The following is a 21,872-nucleotide window of genomic DNA, read 5'->3' as shown; positions in this document are numbered from 1 at the left end:
AGAGAGGAGTTAGTAGTGTGGTGGCACGGGAGTGAAAGAGAGATATGCAGAAAGGGAGAGCTGTCAGTTTGAGGAATGAGCCTGATAAGAGGAAGGGACTCGGCAGATGGGCAGAAGAAACCGGCAGCACACTTCTCAATTAAACATGTAAATACCAAAAGCAGGCAGCGATGGAGATGAGAAAGTTAAATAAACACAGCACCGTGCTGTGATTACAAGCTCAAAAAAGCACCACCTTTGCCACTTTCTTTTTTTTTTTTTTAGCTCCCGCAACTCCAAGGAACTCTTTAATCCAGCTGAACTTCTGCTTTAACATATTATTCATTTTCTTCTTCTTCTTGTTGTTTTCATCATCTCCCGTGGCTAAATTGATTCATGCAGTCAGATTCTTTGGGAAGTTGCACGCCCACCAGGAAATCCTGATATAGATCTAATTGAGCTATTCATCCATTCACTTTGTCCTTTGTTAGAATTCCTCTATTGTAATATTTTTTCTAATAATTGTTGTCCATCATTTTTACATACGTGCCCCCCCCACGTGCACCCTGCTGTGAACTACAGGGAGTATCTTAAATACTTCTGTAGGCAGTGTCCCTGACATTAATAACAATGAGCTTGGCATAACCACAGTACATTCTTAGGGAAGATTCACAGTTTGACATTCAGCCCAGATGCTATCGCGGAGCCTCAGTGTTTAAGACCGCAGAGAAGACAGACATCTGTCACTTGTTACCTTTGAAGTGAATAAGAGAGGGACGCAGAAAAACACAGTGGACAAAAGGCCATTCTGACCACAGACCCTCAGTGTTTACAAACGGAAAGGGAGAGTGACAGGAGAAACTCAAGATGAATGGATCGCTGCTGTTGATCTCTCCTCCTCATTCCATGTGCTAAGTTATTCCGTGGCTGCTACCCCAGTGGGGGGTGTAGGGAAACAGGAAGTTGAGAGAGGCAGGCAGAACGCCTCAAGGACTCTGGAGGAGCAGAGCACTGCAGCCTGCATGGGAAAAAAAAAAAACTTACAACTTACTGTACACTTCTCTAACCTGAGGTACCAAACATTACAAATGTGAACATAATCCACATTTTAATGAGTAGATGATGCTATATTAAGGCAATATTTGCAATAGTGTTGATTTGCCGTGTTGAAATAACAGGATCTGTTGCATTAGCTGCTCTTTCTGTCGAGTGTGCATTTAAGAATAAGTGTATTTTGATATAATTATTGGAACAATGGCCGTATTCATTTGTCTTCTGTCATGTCTCCTCAGACCTGTTTCTATTTCAGGTTGCACGTCAAGTGAGAGCAGCTATATCTGGCTGGCAATTAAGCTGGTCCTGCCTCCCCTTGATGCTTGATTAGTCCGATTGATGGAGGAGGCCATATGTGGCGGTGTCAAAACTTGGCAGCCAGGCTCCATCCTCTCAAATGAGAGGCAGGCAATAAAGAGGCAGGCTGCCCAGAGTGGGTGCACGTATGCGCGGCCTGCAGCGCCATGATTTGGGCCCCCTGATATGTTGCATTTTCTCTAGGGGTCTTCGGGGCAGTGACCACTTCAGCCAAGTTCTCGTCAGGGCAGAGGTGGCCACCGGCTAGGGGTGTCACTGTACTGAGCCCTCTGGGGCACCAGCTCCAGGCAAGGCGTGGGGAGTGTGTGTGTGGGGGGGTGGTGGTGGAGGAGTGGTAGATGGGGGGTTGGGAGGTTTAGAAAGCTGAAAGATATGGCCCCCTTCCCAATCTCGCTCGGAGACAACAAAAAGGGAATGCTTGAGAAGGGGAAGCAGCGGGAGGAGAGCACAAAGACAAAGGCGCGGGCAAGGTCAGTCTAGCTAATGGGCCTGAGCCGTAGGCTGCCTGGGGCTAGGCACACTTCTGTTCTCTCTCACACACTGGGCCTTCAAAGACCCTTCAGTCCACCCCTCTCCTTCTCTCCTCTCTTCCTCCATCTCTTCCACTCCTCTTTTACTCTTTTCCCCACTTCCACTGGTGACACTTCCTCCCTTCAAAAGGTTCTGCACAGGTGCCTTTAAAAACACATTTTCCACTAAACACCTCCCAAGCACTCGCTTTTGACCACTGTATCAACAATTGTGATGTTAACGAATGACATTTCTCCAAGTTGAAATTATTCCACACATGACAGAGAAGATGTTTTCTTCCTGAAACTAAGAGGAAGCGTGATTCTTCAGGTTTGTCTGCTGTCACCGAGCGTCATTAGGACCAAGGTGGGTTCTCTGGAAGTGCTAAGAGGAACTGTTGGAAATGAGGAGGAGGTGGAGTGTTGTTGTCAGGTTGGCTGGCTGGCGTTGCTTGGCTCCACTCGAGGGCTCCTTTAATGTGCAGCGGAGTAGAATAAGTGAGTGGCTGTGGGCACCAGCTGAGCTCACTCTCGTCTTCGCCTGGTAGCTGAGGGGTGAGCCGCTGCCACCTGACACTGGGCACACGGCTCAGGGCTCCTCTTGGCAACGTGGCACAGCACACATGTCCCCTCATTTGGATGGAGATTCAGACACAACACACAAAAGCTTTACCCCCCCGGTCCTCCTCCTCCTCCCCCTCCTCCTCCTCCTCCTCCTCCTCCTCCTCATCCTCCTCCTCTCTTCCCTCCCTCTCTCACTCACTCACTCAGTCTCTCTATTCCCCTCCTGTTTTTTTCTCCCCTTCCTTTAGTTTTTGACGGCATCATAATAATCTGGGTATCTTCTTGATCATGCCCCATGTTTTTTTTTTCTTTCTTTTCTTCCTCATCTTCTTGGAGACGAGTTTGAAATTGCCTGCGTCAGGACTTTGCTAATTAAAGTCATACTTTCAAAAATGCCATAATAACTGTTAATTAGCTTGATGCTATTTTCAGCATAATTTGCTAATTAGTGGAAAACCTGTACAGCGTTTCTCTCTAATTACAGTATGGCTCCGCACGGCGCATCTGTGCCTTGACTCCAAATGATACCATTACAAAGTCCCGTATTACGCATTCTCTCAAAACAGTTAATTGCCTCCACAGATAGTGAGATACTTCAGTCAGCTGATTTTTATGGTAATAAATGGACAGGCACAGACACAAACCTCCCTGGTTCATATTTATGAAATATGAAAAAGGAAAACAACCTCCTTATGAGATGCATGGAGTTAGTTTGGAATATAATCTGGCTGGCTCTGTGATGATTTTGTGTGCTCATGCGTTGAGTTGCGGAGACTTTTAATGAAGTTTGATTTATTCTATGTTATAACCTTGCGAGCGAGTAAGCCATTACATTGTAATTAAAGCGGAAGATGTCGACGGTATCAACCTTATAAAAAGGTAAAGGCAAAGATCTGTACTTTCAGAGGCGGTTGCTATGTAAATACAAGCAGCAACATAATGTGGCCGTGCCACCGCTTATTACCGAGAATGTCGCCACGGTAGTTATTTTCATGTAGTCTAGCGAGGGGAGAGAATTATGGACATGACCACAGGTTGACCCCAATACATGTGTATACTAGACACAAATTATGACTCATTAAGTGTGGTGAGGAGCGTGATTGGCATGGCCTCTGACCTCAGGACGTCAGCTGTGCCCATCCTCCGCTTTGCCCTGCTTTTGACAGCCACCAGTCTGACAGGGCTAGCATCGGCGCTGGCTAATTAATGCACCACTTCAGAGACCCTTTCATTTATGGCTTCTGAAAGGCATTATTAAATTAATTAAACCACCAAGAGTTAGTCATTATGAAATCAGGAGGTTTACATGGATGACAGCGTTTATGAATTAAACATCCCCAAAGTTCCTCGCAGGAGATACCCCGAGCTGCGTGTGGGTACCTAGCGCGACAGATGTTTGCCCCCCCCCTTCCTCAAGCTAACCTGTATTGCAAGCGATTTAGGTCTCATTTGGGGGTTTGAAAACTGAAAGCAGGAGAGAAAGAGGTTCAGGATAGCTAATGAGCAGAGAAAGAGAGGGGAAAAGGAGGTCACTAGCTCTGTTCATCTGTAGACAGTACAGATGGTTCTGTTTTATACAATACAACAATGGCGTACATCAATTTGTTGATCGCTAATAGATAGCTACTCTCAGATGAATTGCAGGCTGGGATCAGTTGTCTGTGGGTTTTAGCTGAGAACTCTACATTTATAGCCTCGGAACATTTAGAAAAGCTGTGTGCTGTTTTTAACTCATCATGTGATGTGAAAACTACAAATGGTTCACGAGATAAATCCCATAAACTTGGGCTTAGCTGGAGAGCAGAGGGCAGAGATGAGTAGCTCACTCAGGAGCCTTGACGATAGACTCCTTTTCATCTGCGGACTGAGATTCACAGATTATCTCAAGAGGCTCTCTATCTCTGTCCTCGTCTCTATTTCTCTTTTTCTGTTTTCTCCACCCTCCCTCTCTCGCCCCTCGATTCAGGAAGTTTGCCAGCTACTGTCTTTGTTTACAATGCCAAGGGAAAATGTCAGAGCCGTTGAGAAAAATATCCTTAGAATCTTTTTTTTCATCTTCTTAATCTAACAGTTTACTGAACTTGATAAGTGTCCTATCAACATGCTAATCAAATTACTTCGGAACCAAAATTGACAGTTTTCATTAATTATACAAGATTATTCTAATTGCAATTCAAATTTATTCATTCCGAACAGAAGGTATTCAGTAATATTTTACAAAATTTGCATATTAAATGGAGGGAGTTGTGCATTATGCATGGTAATGTATGCAGAGTTTCTTATTTTTAACTTCACGGCCATATGTGGTGTCGTTGTAGGAGCAGGTGAAAAGTCTAAGTGTGTTTAATTTGCTTGACAAACATTCGGCTGGAGCTTGTCAAGGGGAGTATTGTGAATGCCAATCTTTATTCCCTCTTTATTGATTACCCCAAACTCTAAACATCTGGAGGTAAATGGCACTGAGAGAGATGAACTGAATCATGGGATTAGTACCTTCAATGACTGAATCACTATCAATTACTTCAATAGCATAATTCAAGTGTACTGCATAAAAGCCACAGTACCTTGGTTTGAGCCAGGATTAATATTGCAATTTAACGTAACAATGGAAGCATGGGAATGATATGGATGGCGTCCAACTTTTTCACATTGATGTCATAAAGCTAATGCCGTTATCTAAATACGAATGTATTTAATTCCTAATTTAGGCTTTGTTTGTAAAATGAAAAGGCTGAACGCATTAGGCACATGTTTTAAAAGGTAATGGATTCTGTGAGTAAAACAACCTTATTTATTCACTGAGACGCAAAACCCCCAATTTGCTCTTTGTTTTTATTTCCTAGAGCGGGCAGTGAAGTGCAAACAGCTTACTGGGAAGCTGTTTACTACTGTATATGACAAAGGGGGTGTGCGTGCGTGCATGCGCGTGCGTGCGTGTATGTGTGTTTACGGGGAAGGGGGCGGCTCTTCCAGCTCCACAGGCAAGGTCTTGTGTTGTAATGTAAGCGTAATAATTATCAAACAGCATCAGGGGCTCTGGGTATGGGCTTTAACAGGGGGAGAGCATGTTTGATATGTAGAATCAGCCCATAGTGCATCCATAGAGGGTGACTAAATCGCACGGTTCATGGATCACATTAGTATTGCTCTGCATCCACCCTCGCACTATAGGTGATTTCCATTTAGACACACATTTCCACATGAAGATAAATATGACTTGAATCGTAATTTCCCTGAAGTAAATATAATACAAATACAACATAATACAGTGTCAGACCAGGCAGGCTAATAGATTACTAGCGTGTTTTCCATTTGTATGGTAAGTGGTGAACCTAGGTGGTGGTCTGGCGAGTAACAAATTGAATGTTTAATCCATCTCAGTGCAGATTGAGGGTATCAGAAAGATCGGTAGTCGTATGAGTTCTCCTGTGACTGGTAGTATATTAGATATTTTTACTCTTTGGGGGTTTGAGGAATGTTGTTGGATTAACAAGAGGTGCAAAGTGGTAGATAAATGCAATTTCTTATCTTTTTCCCAAAGTCGTCTGCTATTTTTCAAATAGGTATTTGGATTTGACGTGCAGTACTTCCAGTCACTCAGTGGTGTAATCTCTGATGTCGGATTACACTAACATTAGCTCTGTTTTAGTTAGATATTTTATGACTTTTAATTATAGATCTTTATATTGTATCTGATATTGTAATATTGAATTATTAACTCGACTCTCAGCACTTCCATACGTTCATTACACTCATTCGGAGAGACCATTGTAGAGAAACCGTGACAAATATGCAAAAGATATGCTTCCTTAATGTTACCAAACATTCTCTAAGTACTTATTTAATTCTTTAATAAATGTTTGCGCTGGCATTTTGGCGAAGCAAGATTAGCGTCATCTGCACAGCATCTCATATAAAGTGTGACAAATTGATATTTTTATATAGCTTAATCTGTTTACTATGATGTTTATGCGAGGAATTATTACAAACTAATTAAAGAAATCACTTTGATATAATTAGTCAGATTTCAGGAAGCTCATTAGTAGTAATTTGCATGAAAAATAAGCCCTGTAGTGGTGCTCAGGCCCAGCTATTCGATCTGTGTTTTATCTGGTTACACATCAACCCCCATTGTTTGTTGTTTGAGGCTGTCTGAAGTGGCCCACAATATTTTCAGTCATTGCCCCGAGAAGCGGTGGGGTATCTTTTAACAAATTCCTCCCCTAAAGCAAGTCAACCTGTATGTGGAAGCAGACACATGCCTCTGTGTACATAAGGCAGGAGGAGTGAGCGGCAAAACACTGTCTATTTATCTGTCAGGTTCCTGACAAAGAACTGAGCTGACAAGTAAGGGTTTCCCTCAGCAGAGCAGGGGGGCTTTATTCACCGTACTTACATGCCCAGTCTATGCCCAGAGACTCATGTTATTTGCAAATCACATTCTTTGAAAACTCACAAACGGGGCGAGACATGCCACGCTATGGGTTTGTCAGCTGCCTTCACAACAGCTAGCTATATCGCTAACAGTGTGCGGTTCGGTAAGGAAGCAGCTTTCTCTTAGCATTTGCCTCGCTGTCACTTTTCTCAACACATGCGATCTGTGTCTTCATGCTTGGGGTCTCTCCTCCCTCAGAGGGTTGCCATCTTCCCTTTGGACTGACAAATAAAACGCCCACACTCCCGCTGAAATAAAAAGAGGAAGGGAAAAAAAAAACTCCCCTGGAATTACATCATTCTCTGCTGAAGCAGTTCCTTCTAGAAATGGATGTGCGGATATTATATCCACATAATCAGATAAAGTAACAGTGTAAAATAAAAAAAAAGTTGTTTTAAATGCATCTTTTTTTCTCTCAGGATGCCTGTCTTAGGGAGAGGGGGTTCAAAATGCAGGTACAAAAACAGGTCCTGTTTATTCTCTATACCCTTTTCCCACCATGGACGAAATCCTTCCCTAAACATCCGGACAGAGAAGCACTTGTGTGGCGCTGATGTCACAGACCTACCTGGCCTCCCTCTCACAAAAGCTAAGGTATCATTAGCTAGACCCACACAATGGCCATTCAACCAAGCCACTGCGCTCCTCAGGACGAGAGAACAATGTTATTTTTTGTCTCAGAATTATAAAGACAGAGTTTTGCAGGAAACCTGACAGACAAAACCCTTTAGAGGTAAATGCTCCAGGCGGCTTTTGGGTTTAATCTTTTCCCATTAGCATTTTGCCCCCCCCCCCCCCCTTTCTCCCTCTTGCTCACACACAAAGACCATATTTACAGGGTCAAAAGTAAAGGCTCAGAGTCTCTGGAGACTGCTTTTTTTGTATAGATCTTTCTCTATATATTGGCAACACTTGCTTTTATTTTTATTTTCTGCTAATGCATTTCAAATGGGCTGCTTCACTAAAATCTTAAACAGGTGTATTTATTTGTGGTGGTATATAATATACATATATATATATATATATATATATTATTCTCACAGCAGAACAACACATCCAACATGCTCCTTCACCCTTAACCAAATATTGTGAGAAATCACACATGCAAGCATATTAAAAATTATTAACTCACAATGCAGGGGTTTATATAATAGAATAGTTATATTGTCAACAATACAACAGCTACGCTAAGGGTTCATATGTGCTACCTTTGTGTGTGTGTGTTTGGGTGCATGTGTGCTTACGTGTGTGCGTGTGCACACATTCACTTATGCTTGCGTGTGCATGTGTGTGTGTATGTGTGTGTGACTCCATGTGTGTGATTCATTCCAGGGCAGTTTTAGTCCTTATAAAATATTCATTTTGGTTGTGCAGGGCCCTGTAATTGCCATCTCTCACCCTGAATTATTTATACCTCGCACAGACTGACAAAGCTTTGCCATACGGCCCCAGATGAATCAGAAAGCAGCCATCTCTGCTGCCAACAGCACTGGGCTTTCACACAAATATGGCAGCCACGTCTCTCTGCCTGGCCTCTCTTAATTTGACATTTTCTTTTTCCCCCTGCCTTTGTCCTAGGTGCACAGAAAGGTTACCTGTTAGCTTTAAGCACCGACCCGCTCTCTGTCTTTCTGTCTCTATCCCCCCTGCCTACATGACAGTCCACAGTGGGTGTTTTTTTTTTTTTTTTTCCTTCTGAGAACGCGTTAATGTGGCGGCGATGTCAGAGTGGCTGCCTCATGTTTTATGATGACTGACCAGTCCTGACAGCCACTTTAGATGTATGTATTATACATTAGTAATAATATGATGTAGAAAATACACTCGCATACATTTGAGCATGCATGGACAGACAGCAAAAAACCACTGACTCACCGACCTATATATAACACGCACACACACACACACACACACACACGCAAATAAGCCCCCACTGGCCTGCTGGATCCAGCCTGGCTGTCGGTAAATGGTCAAAGCCCCCCTGCTGGCCTTGCCTGTCCAGCTGCGTTCCTCTGCGTCCTGCCTGGGTCTGATCACTCCGAGGTGCCACAGGAGAGAGACGGCGCTGTATGGCTCTCATTGTAGACCGGCTCTGGGGCCTTCCAGAACCCCACGTCCAACACCCTAAATACTACTATTCAACCTGGCCAGCTACTCCAACATATGCTTATCTTCCATCTCACTAGCGCAGGGAGGTGCTGACTGGTATTTCCTCAAGGCCCCGAGCTCCAACGCTGACCAGTAATCAAAGCACCATATTTCTCCTCCTGCGCAAAAATAACCTGGAGATACCTCTCTGCCGTCCAGCTGGTGAGCAGAGTAAATATTTCTGCATTGTCGACGTGCGTGATTATTTTTGTAATGTCAGCAACCTCACGGCAGACATCATTGAGACTGTCATAGTCATTATCGGTAATCATCATCACACAGTTTTTATGGCGCTGGTGATGATTCAATAATATTTATGAATTCCACTTTGGATGTAGATGATGTTGGCTCTGTAGCGGCAACCAGTGTTTGATTCGTTTTTACAACAGGGCCCGCGCAAGACAAAACAACGCAGAATTATTTATGTTTTGTGTCTTATTATATTGTGTTCAAAGTCCTGGTAGAGAAAAGGCATATTCAGAGTAAAACAAAGAACAGCGTGCAACAGTACACAGCCTCAGCAGTATCTTGATGTGAGGGGATGGGAGAGGCAGAGAGAAAGCTCGGGGCTAAACATGCAGTATGTGGCGGGGCTGGAGCTAAAAGCTGCATAAAGCACACAGCCTAAGTCCACTGTTAGCAAGTGATGGATAGTTAGCAGGAGCTGCGAGTGTTCGTCTAATCTGTTACAGTAAACCTGTGCCAAAGCCTGAAGGGAATCAGTGGGGGCTTGCTAGGAGTGGGTTTGACGTGAAACCATTTGTGAAGACGAGCGATTCTCTTAAGTAAGAAACTAACAGTGTCCGGAGAGAGAGGGAGAGAGAGGGAGCTGGAGAGCAAGCGAGACAGGAGGTGAGGAAAATGAGTGAGAGTACGAGAGAGGGAGAGAGAGAAGGAGGAAGAGATACCATAATGAGTCCTGTAGCCATGGAGTAAATGAAGAGGGATTGACAGAGTGAGGGATCCTCAAGTGAAATAATGTCAATGCCACTCTGCCCATTAGAGAGAAAGGGTGGATGGTGGAGGAGAGGGTAAAGAGGGATGAATGGAGGGACACGGCTACATCTTAGGGTGCAGAGGAAGCACATAAATTATTTGTGACACCCCCGCAACACACACACCACCAACAAAAATATGAAATATGAAACAACAAAATGAACTGACAATAGCAGCTGAAAAAATAAAGAAATAAAAAAAACAACAACAAAAAAAGGCCTTGGAAATACCCAATAAATTCTCAGAGACATGTAGTTGGGATATTTGATGTTGAACAATAATAATCACAGTGACATCTGCCTTGCTGCTCTCGGAGGAGATGGGCAGAGCCTGTGAATGGAAGGGGTTAATCTCCCAAACCCAATAAGGTTGGATAGTGAGGCACTTGTTCCCTGATAAAGAAGTGATAGGATCTGTGGGTCCGGTCCCTCGGCGCTTGTACAGGGGTAGAGCAAATATTGTTAATGTGCTGTGGTTTACTTCAGCTAAGGCGAGAAAAACAGCTCTGCTTGACGAGAGAAGACAGCGGCGAACCAGAATACGACAGAAATGGCCACGCGGCTCGGGCCTCGGCCTCCCAGGGACTTAACTGGCATATATATCCAAGACCACTCAGTTGCATAAATAAGTGCTCGGGAAGATTAAGATCTATAAGTGTCTCTATTTCTCGTTTTACCTGCTCCGCCTTGTCACAACAGGGATCTGAATGCAGTTCAGTGGAGTGCCTAATAACTGGAGCAGTAGGTAGGGAAGGCAGGAGGTTTGACATTAAGACCCTGGCGTTTTGGAAATCCGATACGGTATTGACCCGTGTACTACTATCTCAGCGTAGAGATCTGGTGTCAGCAGATTGTAGTCTGACTCTTACAGATACTGTGGCCATCTGTCAGTGTATTGTGTAACGGCCTAAACAAATACGTAGAAGCTCTTTTGTACAATAAGAACAAGGTGTACTATTGAAGGAAAAAAAAATACTCTCATGTATGTAATTTAAGAAAGCAGCGAGTGGTTGGAATTTCAAATAGCTGGACTTTAAATTTTTCACAAGTCATTAAAAATGATACAAATCTGCAAATGAATGGTTAAAAAAAATTGAATGAAATTGACAGGAGAGCTCGCCTCCTTAATAATACAACATTATCCTTATTTGCCCTCTTCACTCAAATCAAAGGGATGGACATTAATGCATGAGTGACATCAACCCTGCAATTAAGTTGGCCATTTAAATGAGAGAAGGCCTTCCTCACCTCGCCTGTTTGTTTTTTTCCCTCTCTCTCTTCTCTTTTTTCCCTCTTCCCCCTCTGTTTGATGATGGGAGAGGGTGAGCTAGAATTAGGGCGATGGGTCTTCCTTTGAGTGTCAGCCTAAAATGATCAGAGTAAAGATAAGAGGGTCTAGCAGCCCTCAAATCAGTCAAAGTGCCAAAGTCGGCCTTTTTCTCCTCAATTACCGGGTCTGTGAAGCCAGGGAGTGGAAGGCACCGAGCCTGCTGCATTACTAAAGAGACAATCTATTTCCCCTTTGACCAGAGGGAGAGAAATCATTATGGCATGATTAGTAGCTTCGGCAGCGGGCGAGCATGGAGGTACTACAGGAGAATCGTATTAATTGCCTTAGACCAAGGCATGAGTGGGATTGTTTTAACGTTGATTTGTGGACCGGTATGACTAGCTGTCGGAGATAAAAGCTGATGTCAGGTCTTAGTTATACTGGCAGACTTCGGGCATGCAGACAGAGAAGGCTGATGTCAAAATGAGCTTCCGTGGCTGCCCTGGAAGTCTTTCTCTATATGCCTGTCGATGTCTTCCTCTTTGTCTTTCTTCACACTTCATAGTTTTCCTTTACGCCTCCCACTATCCCTCCCTCTACTCCCCCCTTCCCTCAGATGGACTACACCCCACCCCTTCCCGCACTCCCTTTCTCTCTCTCTCCTCCAACTGATAGCTGCCTTGGCCGATTATTTCATCCAGTGCGGTCCACTGAGAGCCTCCTCTCCCGGCTTTGGAAGAGCTTTAATTAGCCATGTTAATATCCCCTTCATTGGCCTTAATATCACTCAACACCTTCCTCCATCTCAGCGGCCACCAGGGTCCCCCTGTCCTGTCAGAACAGCTGATTATTGAGAAGGATAGCTTTAATCAAACCTAATTGCAGTTCATTCTTTCTCTCTATCCCCCTTTGCCCTCCATTGCCAACATCTAATGGCAGCGACGACTTGATATCCCATTAAAAAACAATTAAACAACCTCCTTTTGTCTCTGTGCGTGCCAAAACACCAGCACAAACTTCTGTAGATATTTAAGAAGTAAAAGAGAGAGAGAGGGGCCTTGTCTTAATTGCTCTCCTTCTCACCAAGGACCAATTTGCACTGTGCTCATGGAGAATCTTAACCAACTCAAATGTAATGGATGCTATAGCACTGCCACTGCTGCGGACTATGAAAATTAAGCTTATCTTTTTAGCAGAGAAATTGTGCTTAATTGCCTTCATAACAGTAAACATAAAGGAGCCACTTTATGATAGCGTGGGCACTCAATTTCTTGTGTTTATTGTTTCTTAACTTTTGGTTTCACTGTAGTAGGAACAGTATGTAAAAGCATTAAAGTATCCGAGAAAAGAGACAAGACTAACTCTGAAAGTAATGTGTTTCTTTTATGAAGTCAATGCATTGCCTAGGAAATGTATTCTATCTCTTGCTCTGACATAAATTGTCTACCAACGAGTGATGCATGTACATGCACGTGCTCACACACACACACACACACACACACACACACACACACACACGTGTAGACGAGCATGCATGCGTGCACAAACACACACGCTGGCCTTACCCAATCTGTATGAGAGGCGACAGACAAATAAAAGTCGTATTTCAGGTCTGCTTTCCGCAGATGTCTGCTGCTCTACATTATGACTCTTTGGGGAAATAAAAACAGGGTCAGGGAATTAGAGTACATAATGGTCATTTTGATGATCAGCCAACAGATGCAACCCGAAAACACAGTGAACACAATCAAGCGAAATGCACTAATGACAAGTCAGGTTTTTTATGGCCTCACCACACACCGACAGGCAATCAGCATTCTGGCATGGGTTAAAACGCCTTTTATTGATGTCCAAGCCAAAGCTCCTTGGATGTGAAGTGAAAATATTTTCTCACCTCTCCTCTCCCTCCTGGGCCCTCAGTGAGGCACAAGGTATAGGAGTCTATCGAAGAACGCTTCTAAATGACCAGTGCATGTGTTAATGTGGCCAGGGTTAGGAGGGTCATTTCAGACTCTGATTTATGGGCTGGCCAGGATCCCACTGGGTGAACGAGAAGTCTTAAGTGTTGTGAAAGCGTCCTCGCAGGCCACACAAGCCACTGTATTTAGCGGAATGAAATGGCCATGCAATCTATGGTGCAATCTATGGTAATCCAATGAGCCGCTGTGATTCTGTGAGCCAAGGTAGTATTACAATGGAAACCACAGTATTGCATATCGTAACGCTAGTGCAATGTGATGAAAAATAAATATCTCGGCACGGTATTTTTAATGAATCGGAGAAAGCAAAGGCACAATCAGTCATGATTCTTTGGGGAGAATTTACAAAAACAAGTCAATTTCATTGTTTATTCTGTGTGGTTGTGTGAGATTTTACACAATGGGCCACATCTGAGACAATATTTCTCATTGGTCCCGCTGTTAATCTTCCTCTTTTTAACTGTTTTACGTCTGCGAGGCCACATCTGATACACAGCTCTCAACACGCGGCTTTATCAATACATTGAGGCGAGACCTGAGAGAGGGGAGAGGAAGGCGGCTTACAAACTAACCAAGCCCAGATCTCACTCAGACGTGACATTTGTTCAGAGACGATTAGCCAGGTTGTAATTTGTGGCATAATTGCCTCACCCACCCACAAGTGCATGGGTGTGTGTGTACACGTTGTGTGTCTGTGTGTGTGTGTGGCATACGGTGGTCCCAGGAGTGTCCGCCTAATTGCCTGACAGGACTATAAGTTTTGTGGCGCGCTCCCACCTTGTTAGGTCCTTTATCCCTGATGCTCTTCAAACAAGACCTGGTCACAGGTGGGCCTCATTTGCTTCCCTATTGAACAGGAGTACTTTAATTGCACAGGGGGTGTCCTGGGATTAAAGAGGTGGATGGAATATCAAGTGACTTCCTGTATGTTAGTGGCAGATGGGTGTTGGGAAAAGACCCGTGAACTCAGGTGAAGGGATGAGATGACAAAGAGACTGACGCTCTTGATTTTGAGGGGACGATACAAGCTGCAAAGCAATAGTGCAGTGTCACGTTTGAGAACAGATGTGCGTTTGATCTGAATATTCAACAACTTTTATTGTAATTAATCCTTTTTGCTTTTGTTGTGTGCTCTCTTGCAGATTCTTCCTAAAGTTCTTCCTCAAGTGCAATCAGAACTGTCTGAAGAATGCAGGGAATCCACGAGACATGCGCAGATTCCAGGTGACTGAAGTCTCACACAAAACTCACACACTTGCTCCGGCTATTTCTGCGCCCGTCTCTCACTGTCTATCTCTCTTTTCAGCAGACACACAGGTGTACAAATGCACAGCCACACTACACTAAGTCACATCGATGCACATATGAATACAATTCTATTATTGGCACTGAAGGAGGCAAAAAGCGGGGAAAGAGAGAGTGAGGGATTTTGTGTCCTGTGCACTCTGGACAGAATATTTATTAGGGAATAGCATCTGACACAAATAAGGATATAGGATTTAAGAGTGCCATCAATTGTGTTCCTGACAGCTTTCTGAGCCTCAGCGCAGAGGGGAGGACGATCCAACCACATGTAACAACAGTGTTAACTCAGGATCTGTCTGGCAGCGGAAGCGCATACCTTCTTATACACACATATGCGCAAGCACGCAGACACACACATATGGATGGATGCCCATACAAGCTAGGAGCGCATATATTTGCTTTCTCTACATCCCGCTCTCATTTTTACCCACATATGCATACACTTAAACTCACATGCAGTTCACCGTATAGCCAATGAAAACCATCTTAAGCCATCTGAAAACCATCATTATCGCGAGCTGACAAAATGCCCCGATTTACACTAAAAGGACATGACCGCTGAGCACTTTTACTGCTTCTTTAACCCTCTCGCTTCTAATGTGTCAAGTAGCTGAGCCTTGAAATTATTGACCCCCCTCTGCTGATCCATTTATCCAACCATCCATCCGTCCTGCCCCGACACTTTTGCCACAAGCAGCCCCACTAGGTCAAGGTGAGAGAGTGAGAGTTTAGTGTGATTTGTCCTATCGGGATAGCGACAAACTACAGGAGGGCGTCCGTCACTGACAGCACTGTTCTGTGATAGACACACAAGCCAGCATCCTCCAGGAGGAAGCCCAGACATGAAACAGACAAGACAGGGTGTCCCCTCCTGATGTCACCACCATCAGACCTCCCCTGCCTCCTCAAATCTTCCCTCAGGGTGAATGTGGACTGATGCATGACAGCCACCAAGGGCTTTCACCTCTCACTCCTGTGTGTCAAAAGGAATGCAAGAACTAAGTTGTAGCATTTCCTTTTTTTGTGAAACTAAAACAACTATGTTAAGTCTAAAACATTTTTTGTTTCACTGATGATCATCCCTTGTCTGTAGTCCAACAGTTAGTATGCCATTTTTCCCCAAATAGATTTCCCAGATGCTCCACCATAGGTGTTTCTCTGGCCAAAGTTGTGTATTCTGCATGCCTTCCACTCCACTTATTACCCCCAAAAACCAGCTGGAGGCCAGAGAGGGCCCAATCCATCATCCTCAGCTTGGCCCAGCTCTGAACCTGCTCACAAGAATGGAGCTCTTTCACTTCCCCTTCTCTCCCCCTCCTCCCCCCTTACACCCCCACCCTCCCCAAGCCAACCAGAAAAAAAAAAAAAGCGCCCCCCTAAATTCCACTGCTACACCGAGGTCACTTACCGGCGAAGCAAACCTGAGAGGGGCTCTCTGTTTCCGGCTCAGAAACACTTTGGCCATTCACATGCGGGCTCACTGTTTGGAGATGTGGTAGCCAAAAAACAACAACAAAAATAAGCATTATGAAATATGGAGTGTGGCTTGGAATCCGATCCTAGTAAAATGTTTGTTGAGTGATGGGATGGAGTACGGTTCAGCTGCTAATGACTCCAGTAATATTTTAAAAGGGAGGCCTTCCATCCTCAAATAGATGGACAAGCTGATCAATAATTCTGAGCTTCGGCTGTGATGACAGTAAACGGAAATGGTATTTTAGTGATTGAAAAGTCAATTAGCTGTACACAAATGCAAGACACTAAAAAGCAAAAACAATATGGGCTGAGACGCAGGGTAACTGTAATGCGATATGTCCAAAGAGTACAACCACTTCAGAAGGTTTGACAATAGTAATCGATAGCACACAGGCATGTACCTTGACACAGCAGAGCATTCATGTATCCACCTCAGAGCATCAGCGAGAGTGTCTGTGTATATTTACTGTATTCATTTTAATGTCTGTAATGTATCTCACAATGTATTAAATTGCACGTTTCACCTTCAATCCTGTTGCAGGTTGTCGTATCGACGACCGTCAATGTGGACGGCCATGTCTTGGCTGTCTCCGACAACATGTTCGTACACAACAATTCCAAGCATGGGCGAAGGGCTCGCAGACTCGACCCTTCAGAAGGTACGCCTCCTTATCTGGAGAATGGTAGGCACATTTTTACATCTTATAATTTGCTACGCTCCTTTTTCCTCATAGTTTCTTTTAGACATCCACCCATTTAAAAAAAATAAATAAAATCACACACCTAGTCCTCTAGTGCCTCTAGTTCCCTAGTTGCATCTTTTGCTCCTCCATCACTTTTATTTACTTTTTTAAGTTGCTTTTTGCCTCCATCATAGCAACTGTTTTGTGTTGACTGGATGTAGTCTGCATTACCCCGTGCATCTGTCATGTCAATATCGCTGATGATGACGATAGGCTGATTTTAAAATGTTATACTACTTCCACTCTCCTAATGCACGTACATTTGTCCTAAAAGCCTATGTGAAACATGATCAAATTGCTTAAGAATTTGGCTGTGAGGTCAATTTCCTGTCATTGGGTTCTGCAGATTTAGCTGTGAGTGAGCTGAAACAGGGAGGGAGAGAGAAAGCAGAGGGGGAGGGAAGGGTGGGTTGATGGTGAGTGTGTGTGTGTGTGTGTCTCTGTGTGTGTGTGTGTGTGTGTGTGTGTGTGTGTGTGTGGAGGTGGGGAGGGGGGGGGGTCAGCCTATGAGAAAAACAGAACTTACTGTTTTTCTTCCAACTGATTCCATATGATAGACTGATTGCCTGCTCAGCCAAAAGAGAGAAAAGAAGGACCACCAAACCATGGGAAATCCAAAAAGTAAAATGCACTAAACATAACCTTGTGACCCCCGTGGCCTCCGCTTGCAGATGGGAGCACATGCAGCTGAAAGATTGTAAGGAGAAGAAGAAAAAAAAGAGAGGAGAGAACTGACTTTGTGACCAATTGTGCAAATTGCTTATCTTCAGATTTCAAGAGCCAATTATGGCTGGGCAAACAGTTTATATACACCACTGACTAAAACAAGCTTCTCTACACATTAATGGGCATTAATGGTTCTATCACCAAAAGCAAATGTAATGTTTAATACAACAACGACTAATGAAAAAAAAAAAAAAGACTAGACAATTAATATATCTCAGTGCTCTCCAGTCCTAGTGGGGGAAAAAGCTAATCTATTTGTTTTTGTCTTTATTAATGACTCCTCTACTGGAGAACAAAATCAAATAATTAAAGTCCTGCCCGGAGCACCAAAGTCATTATGTTCGCTGACGTTCTGTTTGTGCGTTTCACGTTTATGACACGATAGGTGTGGATCGCCTAGCAACCAGTTTCTTAATGAGGGGAGCAATTAAAGAGGTTGAGCCCTCGCCTCCATGTTCCCCCTCTCCCACGGGACGCCGTGCGTTTTGTGTGTCTATGTATGTGTGCGTGCGGGTGTGTGTGTTCTTTACAGGTTACCCCAACCCATCCCTTTCTTCCTCTCTTCACCACACTCTTCAAAGCAGCAGAGTGACGCCCCGTAAAGCAAGAAAAGAAGCTATTGTCAACCGCCCAGTTGAACATGTCTTTGTCTAATAACTTTAATACACCTTCCTTCTGCTCAACCGCTCTCACAAGTTGAGATCTTTTTTTTTTTTTTCTCTTCCCCTCCCTCCCAGGCTCGGCTCCATAACAGACTAATTTAACATGCATCAACAACGATTGCTGGCTTTGTTTGAGTCACCTTTAACAAACAGAGACATGAGAAAAGGAGACTCGGTCGTAAAATGTAATTCCAGCCATGTCCTCCATAGTGCTTTGACAACTAGCAGGCAGACAGACAGCGTGCTTTAAATTAGCAACACATTCTTCCTCAGGAGTTCACTGGGCGAGAAGCCTCAGATATGTGGCTGACTGACTGAAACACAGAGGCATCCTTCCTCTCAGCTCACACACTGCACTTGCACCGGCTCGCTCGCATTGATCAAGAGGTGCTGCCCCCTATTGGCCCAGGCACGGGATAGCCTGTGGATGACAGACTTGAATCTCACCATGTGACATTTTTGTTCACTTGTGTGTACTGTCACACAACAAGCATATTATGCATTCAGACACGAATGTGCTTTGTGGCTGCCTGTCACTCAAACATGTATAGATTCAGGCTCAAAGGTGCATAAACATGCTCACAAATAGCCGAGTCTTTCACACACAGCATCACCCCCCACCGCACACACATGCAGACACACATGAACAGCGCAGCACTGACACACACACACACACTTTTTCTCTCACTCACTCACGCACACACACGTTCCTTAGCTCAGTTCCACCATTATAGAGCCCCAGACAATATAGGAGACTCAGCATAGAGCCTGCAGCGCCTGCCTCATTTGCATGCCAAGTGGCTGTAATGCTGTTAGGGTTTATGCAATAAAGACAAGTGAATCCAGACTGCTGGGCCTAAGAGGAAGAAAGAGAGGGAGAAAAGAAGGAAGGGGGGAAAAGGAGAGGAGGAAAGGAGAAAGAGAAGGAGAGAGGATGGGAGAGAGCGAGGTTGGGAGTGAGTGAGCAGCAGAGGGAGAGAGACAGAGAGAGAGTCAAAGGGAACAGATGGCCCAGGGAGAGGTAAAAGGTATAATCCCATCAGCTGCACTATCAACCGACCATCTGGACATCCCACAGCACAATTACAACACATTTCAGCAGGCAGAACAAAGGACGGCTTCGCGGGGCCACATCAGACCTGTTTGAGTGTCACAATACTAGAGCCGGGACCTCCCCTGCTCAGATCTCGGATCAGTTTTGACGTCCTCTACGGATAACCCTAACCACTGAGGAAAAAGAGTGGGACGGACCACAGATCGGCAGCCTGGGGTCATTACACAGCAAAGTAGATCTTGATATAAAATGAAGCACACAAATAAAAATAGATAGATAACAAAACAAGGTGTGACACATGAATTCAAAAAGGTAAATTGTCCGTACTGTAGCGCAAAGTTTGCAAAGAGTTAGTGATGCAACACTCAGACCGACAAGCTGGCTCTTTGCATCCTCATCCGTCCACTCCTCATGATGCCTATCATCTGCTGAGGGGGCATTGTGCATGTCTGTCATCAGATCGCCTGCGCTGACTGTGTAATCCACTTCGCCACGGTCCCCATTCAGCACATGCTCCCCTCTCTGTCTGTGCATTGAGACATATGCAAATTTTTAGGCAGAAGGGTGGACGGCTTAGGGCCTCAGTCGCTGCCTCTCCATGGGTCCTTCTGTGTGTGGGAGGGGGCACTGGGATTTCCGAGGTGGTGCGTCTGTGTTTGTGTGTGTGTGTGTGTGTGTGTGCCTGTCGTAGGTTTCAGGCTGCAGCTGCCCCCCAACAGTCACCGTCACCATCAGGCCCTCTTCTTGCCTCCTCCTCCTCCTTCCTGCCCCCCCCTCCTCTCTCTCTCATCCCCAAAGTCAATTTGTTTACAGTAATTTTGAAGGGTGAATTATTTGCTGTAATCGTCCGCACTGATGAAGGTCAGGCCCTTAGAGGGGGCCCAGCATGCCCATAGAGGGTTGGTCCTCTTTCAGACGCTCCGCTTCGCAATTAAGGAAAGCAAATGTCACTCCTCCAGGCCTCACAAATGAAAATCTGTACGAGGTGATTAGCATGAAGTCAACAGCGCCTGTTAAAGTCAGATTCCCTGTAGTACCAATGTGTGTGTGTGCACTTTATGGGCAGGGAGAGAGAGCAAACATGACCTGAACAGACCCAACAGCAAGGCAAACAAAGGGAGATGTCTTGTCGGAGGTGATCCATACAACAATGGCCGACTGTGATTTACTTACTGGATGGAAAGGATAATAGAGGGTTAGAACTGAGCTTGTAAAGAAAAAAGGAACTTGCTGAAATAGTTGCTCACATTTTGAGGAGCAGGGGAAAAAAACATGCACAATTCATAGTGTATTAAAAGATATTGATGGAAATAGATTAAATTTGATATTGCTATTTTATGGCAAGCTGTCATGCTATTTCTGTTGTAAACACGGTGTTGTGCTGAACACCATATTAAGGTAATGCATCAAATGACAGTGAATGTGAGGCACCAGATCACTCAAATTAGATTATAATAACAACCCAGACTGTTGATGAATGGCAGAGCTACGTAGCAGAAGTCATGCCAGATGAAAAGCATTGTAATAAACAATATGAAATGGATTGAATCGATCACAAAAAGCAAGAAAAAAAAAAACCTCGATCTGAATAATTCATGAGTGCATTTCACGTTATGAAACCTGAAACTACACTGAGTATGCCTGCACTGTACCACATATGCAGAACAAAGGTAATGAAATAACATGAACCAGCAAAGCTTTAGCTTGTCATTTCCACTTTAACAGCCCGTATTCTTGACTCATTTAAGATGTGTTCAACTTTGAAATTTTACTGTACATGCGGGCGCATGCTTAATCAATTCTGATAGCTACATTTGCCCTGACACATAATTTGCTCCATCAAATCATTTTCCTGGCGAGCCCGGCGTTTAGCCTTTGTGAAGTGGACCATTTGAAGGGTCTGCTTAACTACACCACTCGAGCGCGCTGATAAATGATTTTGATTCTCATGCCTTAAAGGACAAATCCATCATTTTTTTCTTCTTTCCAGGGGCAATTTCCATGATATGTCTTTGTGAGGGAGACATGGAGGTGATGCAGTAATGTGTCTGTGTGGAAAGAGACATGGATTCCGAGTGTCGAAGCTTAGGTGCTGAATTTGCTCTTTCTTTTGTCTTGGATAAGCAGCCACCCCGTGCATCAAGGCTATCAGCCCAAGTGAGGGATGGACCACTGGAGGAGCCACTGTCATCATCATAGGGGACAACTTCTTTGATGGCCTACAAGTCGTGTTCGGCACCATGCTCGTATGGAGCGAGGTATGATCTAAAGTTTGCAGTTATAGATCTGAAGTTCAGTTGTAGCAGTAGAAATTCAGCTTGTTTTATTTAACTTTTTTGTTATTACAGAGGGCTCATTATTTACTTTTCCCCCCTCTATAATAAAGCTGATAACTCCCCACGCCATCCGCGTCCAGACTCCACCTCGACACATCCCCGGTGTTGTGGAAGTCACGCTGTCCTACAAATCCAAGCAGTTCTGCAAAGGTGCCCCTGGGAGATTTGTCTATACTGGTGAGTCAAAACCATCTCTTCCTCTCTCTCTCTCTCTTTCCACAATCTTCTCCTGTGCCTCCCCCTCCTCCTCCTCCTCCTTCCTTCTCCTCACTCTGTCTGGATGGAGCCCTCAGCCCCAAGTCCAAGCACTAATAATGAAC

General features: G+C 44.4%; 1 protein-coding gene across 6 annotated transcripts in view; it reads left to right on the top strand.

Moving 5' to 3' along the window:
- The window catches only part of ebf3b (EBF transcription factor 3b), a 67,220-nt gene that overhangs the window by 24,995 nt on the left and 20,353 nt on the right, over window positions 1–21,872 (top strand). For 2 of the 6 annotated variants that reach the window (XM_033613072.2, XM_033613076.2), the window contains exons 7-10: window positions 14,393–14,474; window positions 16,573–16,690; window positions 21,341–21,474; window positions 21,603–21,729. In XM_033613072.2, coding sequence (XP_033468963.1) covers window positions 14,393–14,474; window positions 16,573–16,690; window positions 21,341–21,474; window positions 21,603–21,729 — 461 coding nt within the window. Of the gene's footprint in view, window positions 1–14,392; window positions 14,475–16,572; window positions 16,715–21,340; window positions 21,475–21,602; window positions 21,730–21,872 lie in introns of all 6 variants that reach the window. The other 4 variants (XM_033613073.2, XM_033613077.2, XM_033613070.2 and 1 more) reach the window with 2 other exon arrangements.

This window comes from Epinephelus lanceolatus, chromosome 17 (assembly GCF_041903045.1).
Source record: "Epinephelus lanceolatus isolate andai-2023 chromosome 17, ASM4190304v1, whole genome shotgun sequence".
Classification (NCBI taxonomy): Eukaryota; Metazoa; Chordata; class Actinopteri; order Perciformes; family Serranidae; genus Epinephelus; species Epinephelus lanceolatus.
The sequence above is the reverse complement of the archived record's forward strand: the minus strand, read 5'-3'. Positions and strand labels throughout refer to the sequence as shown.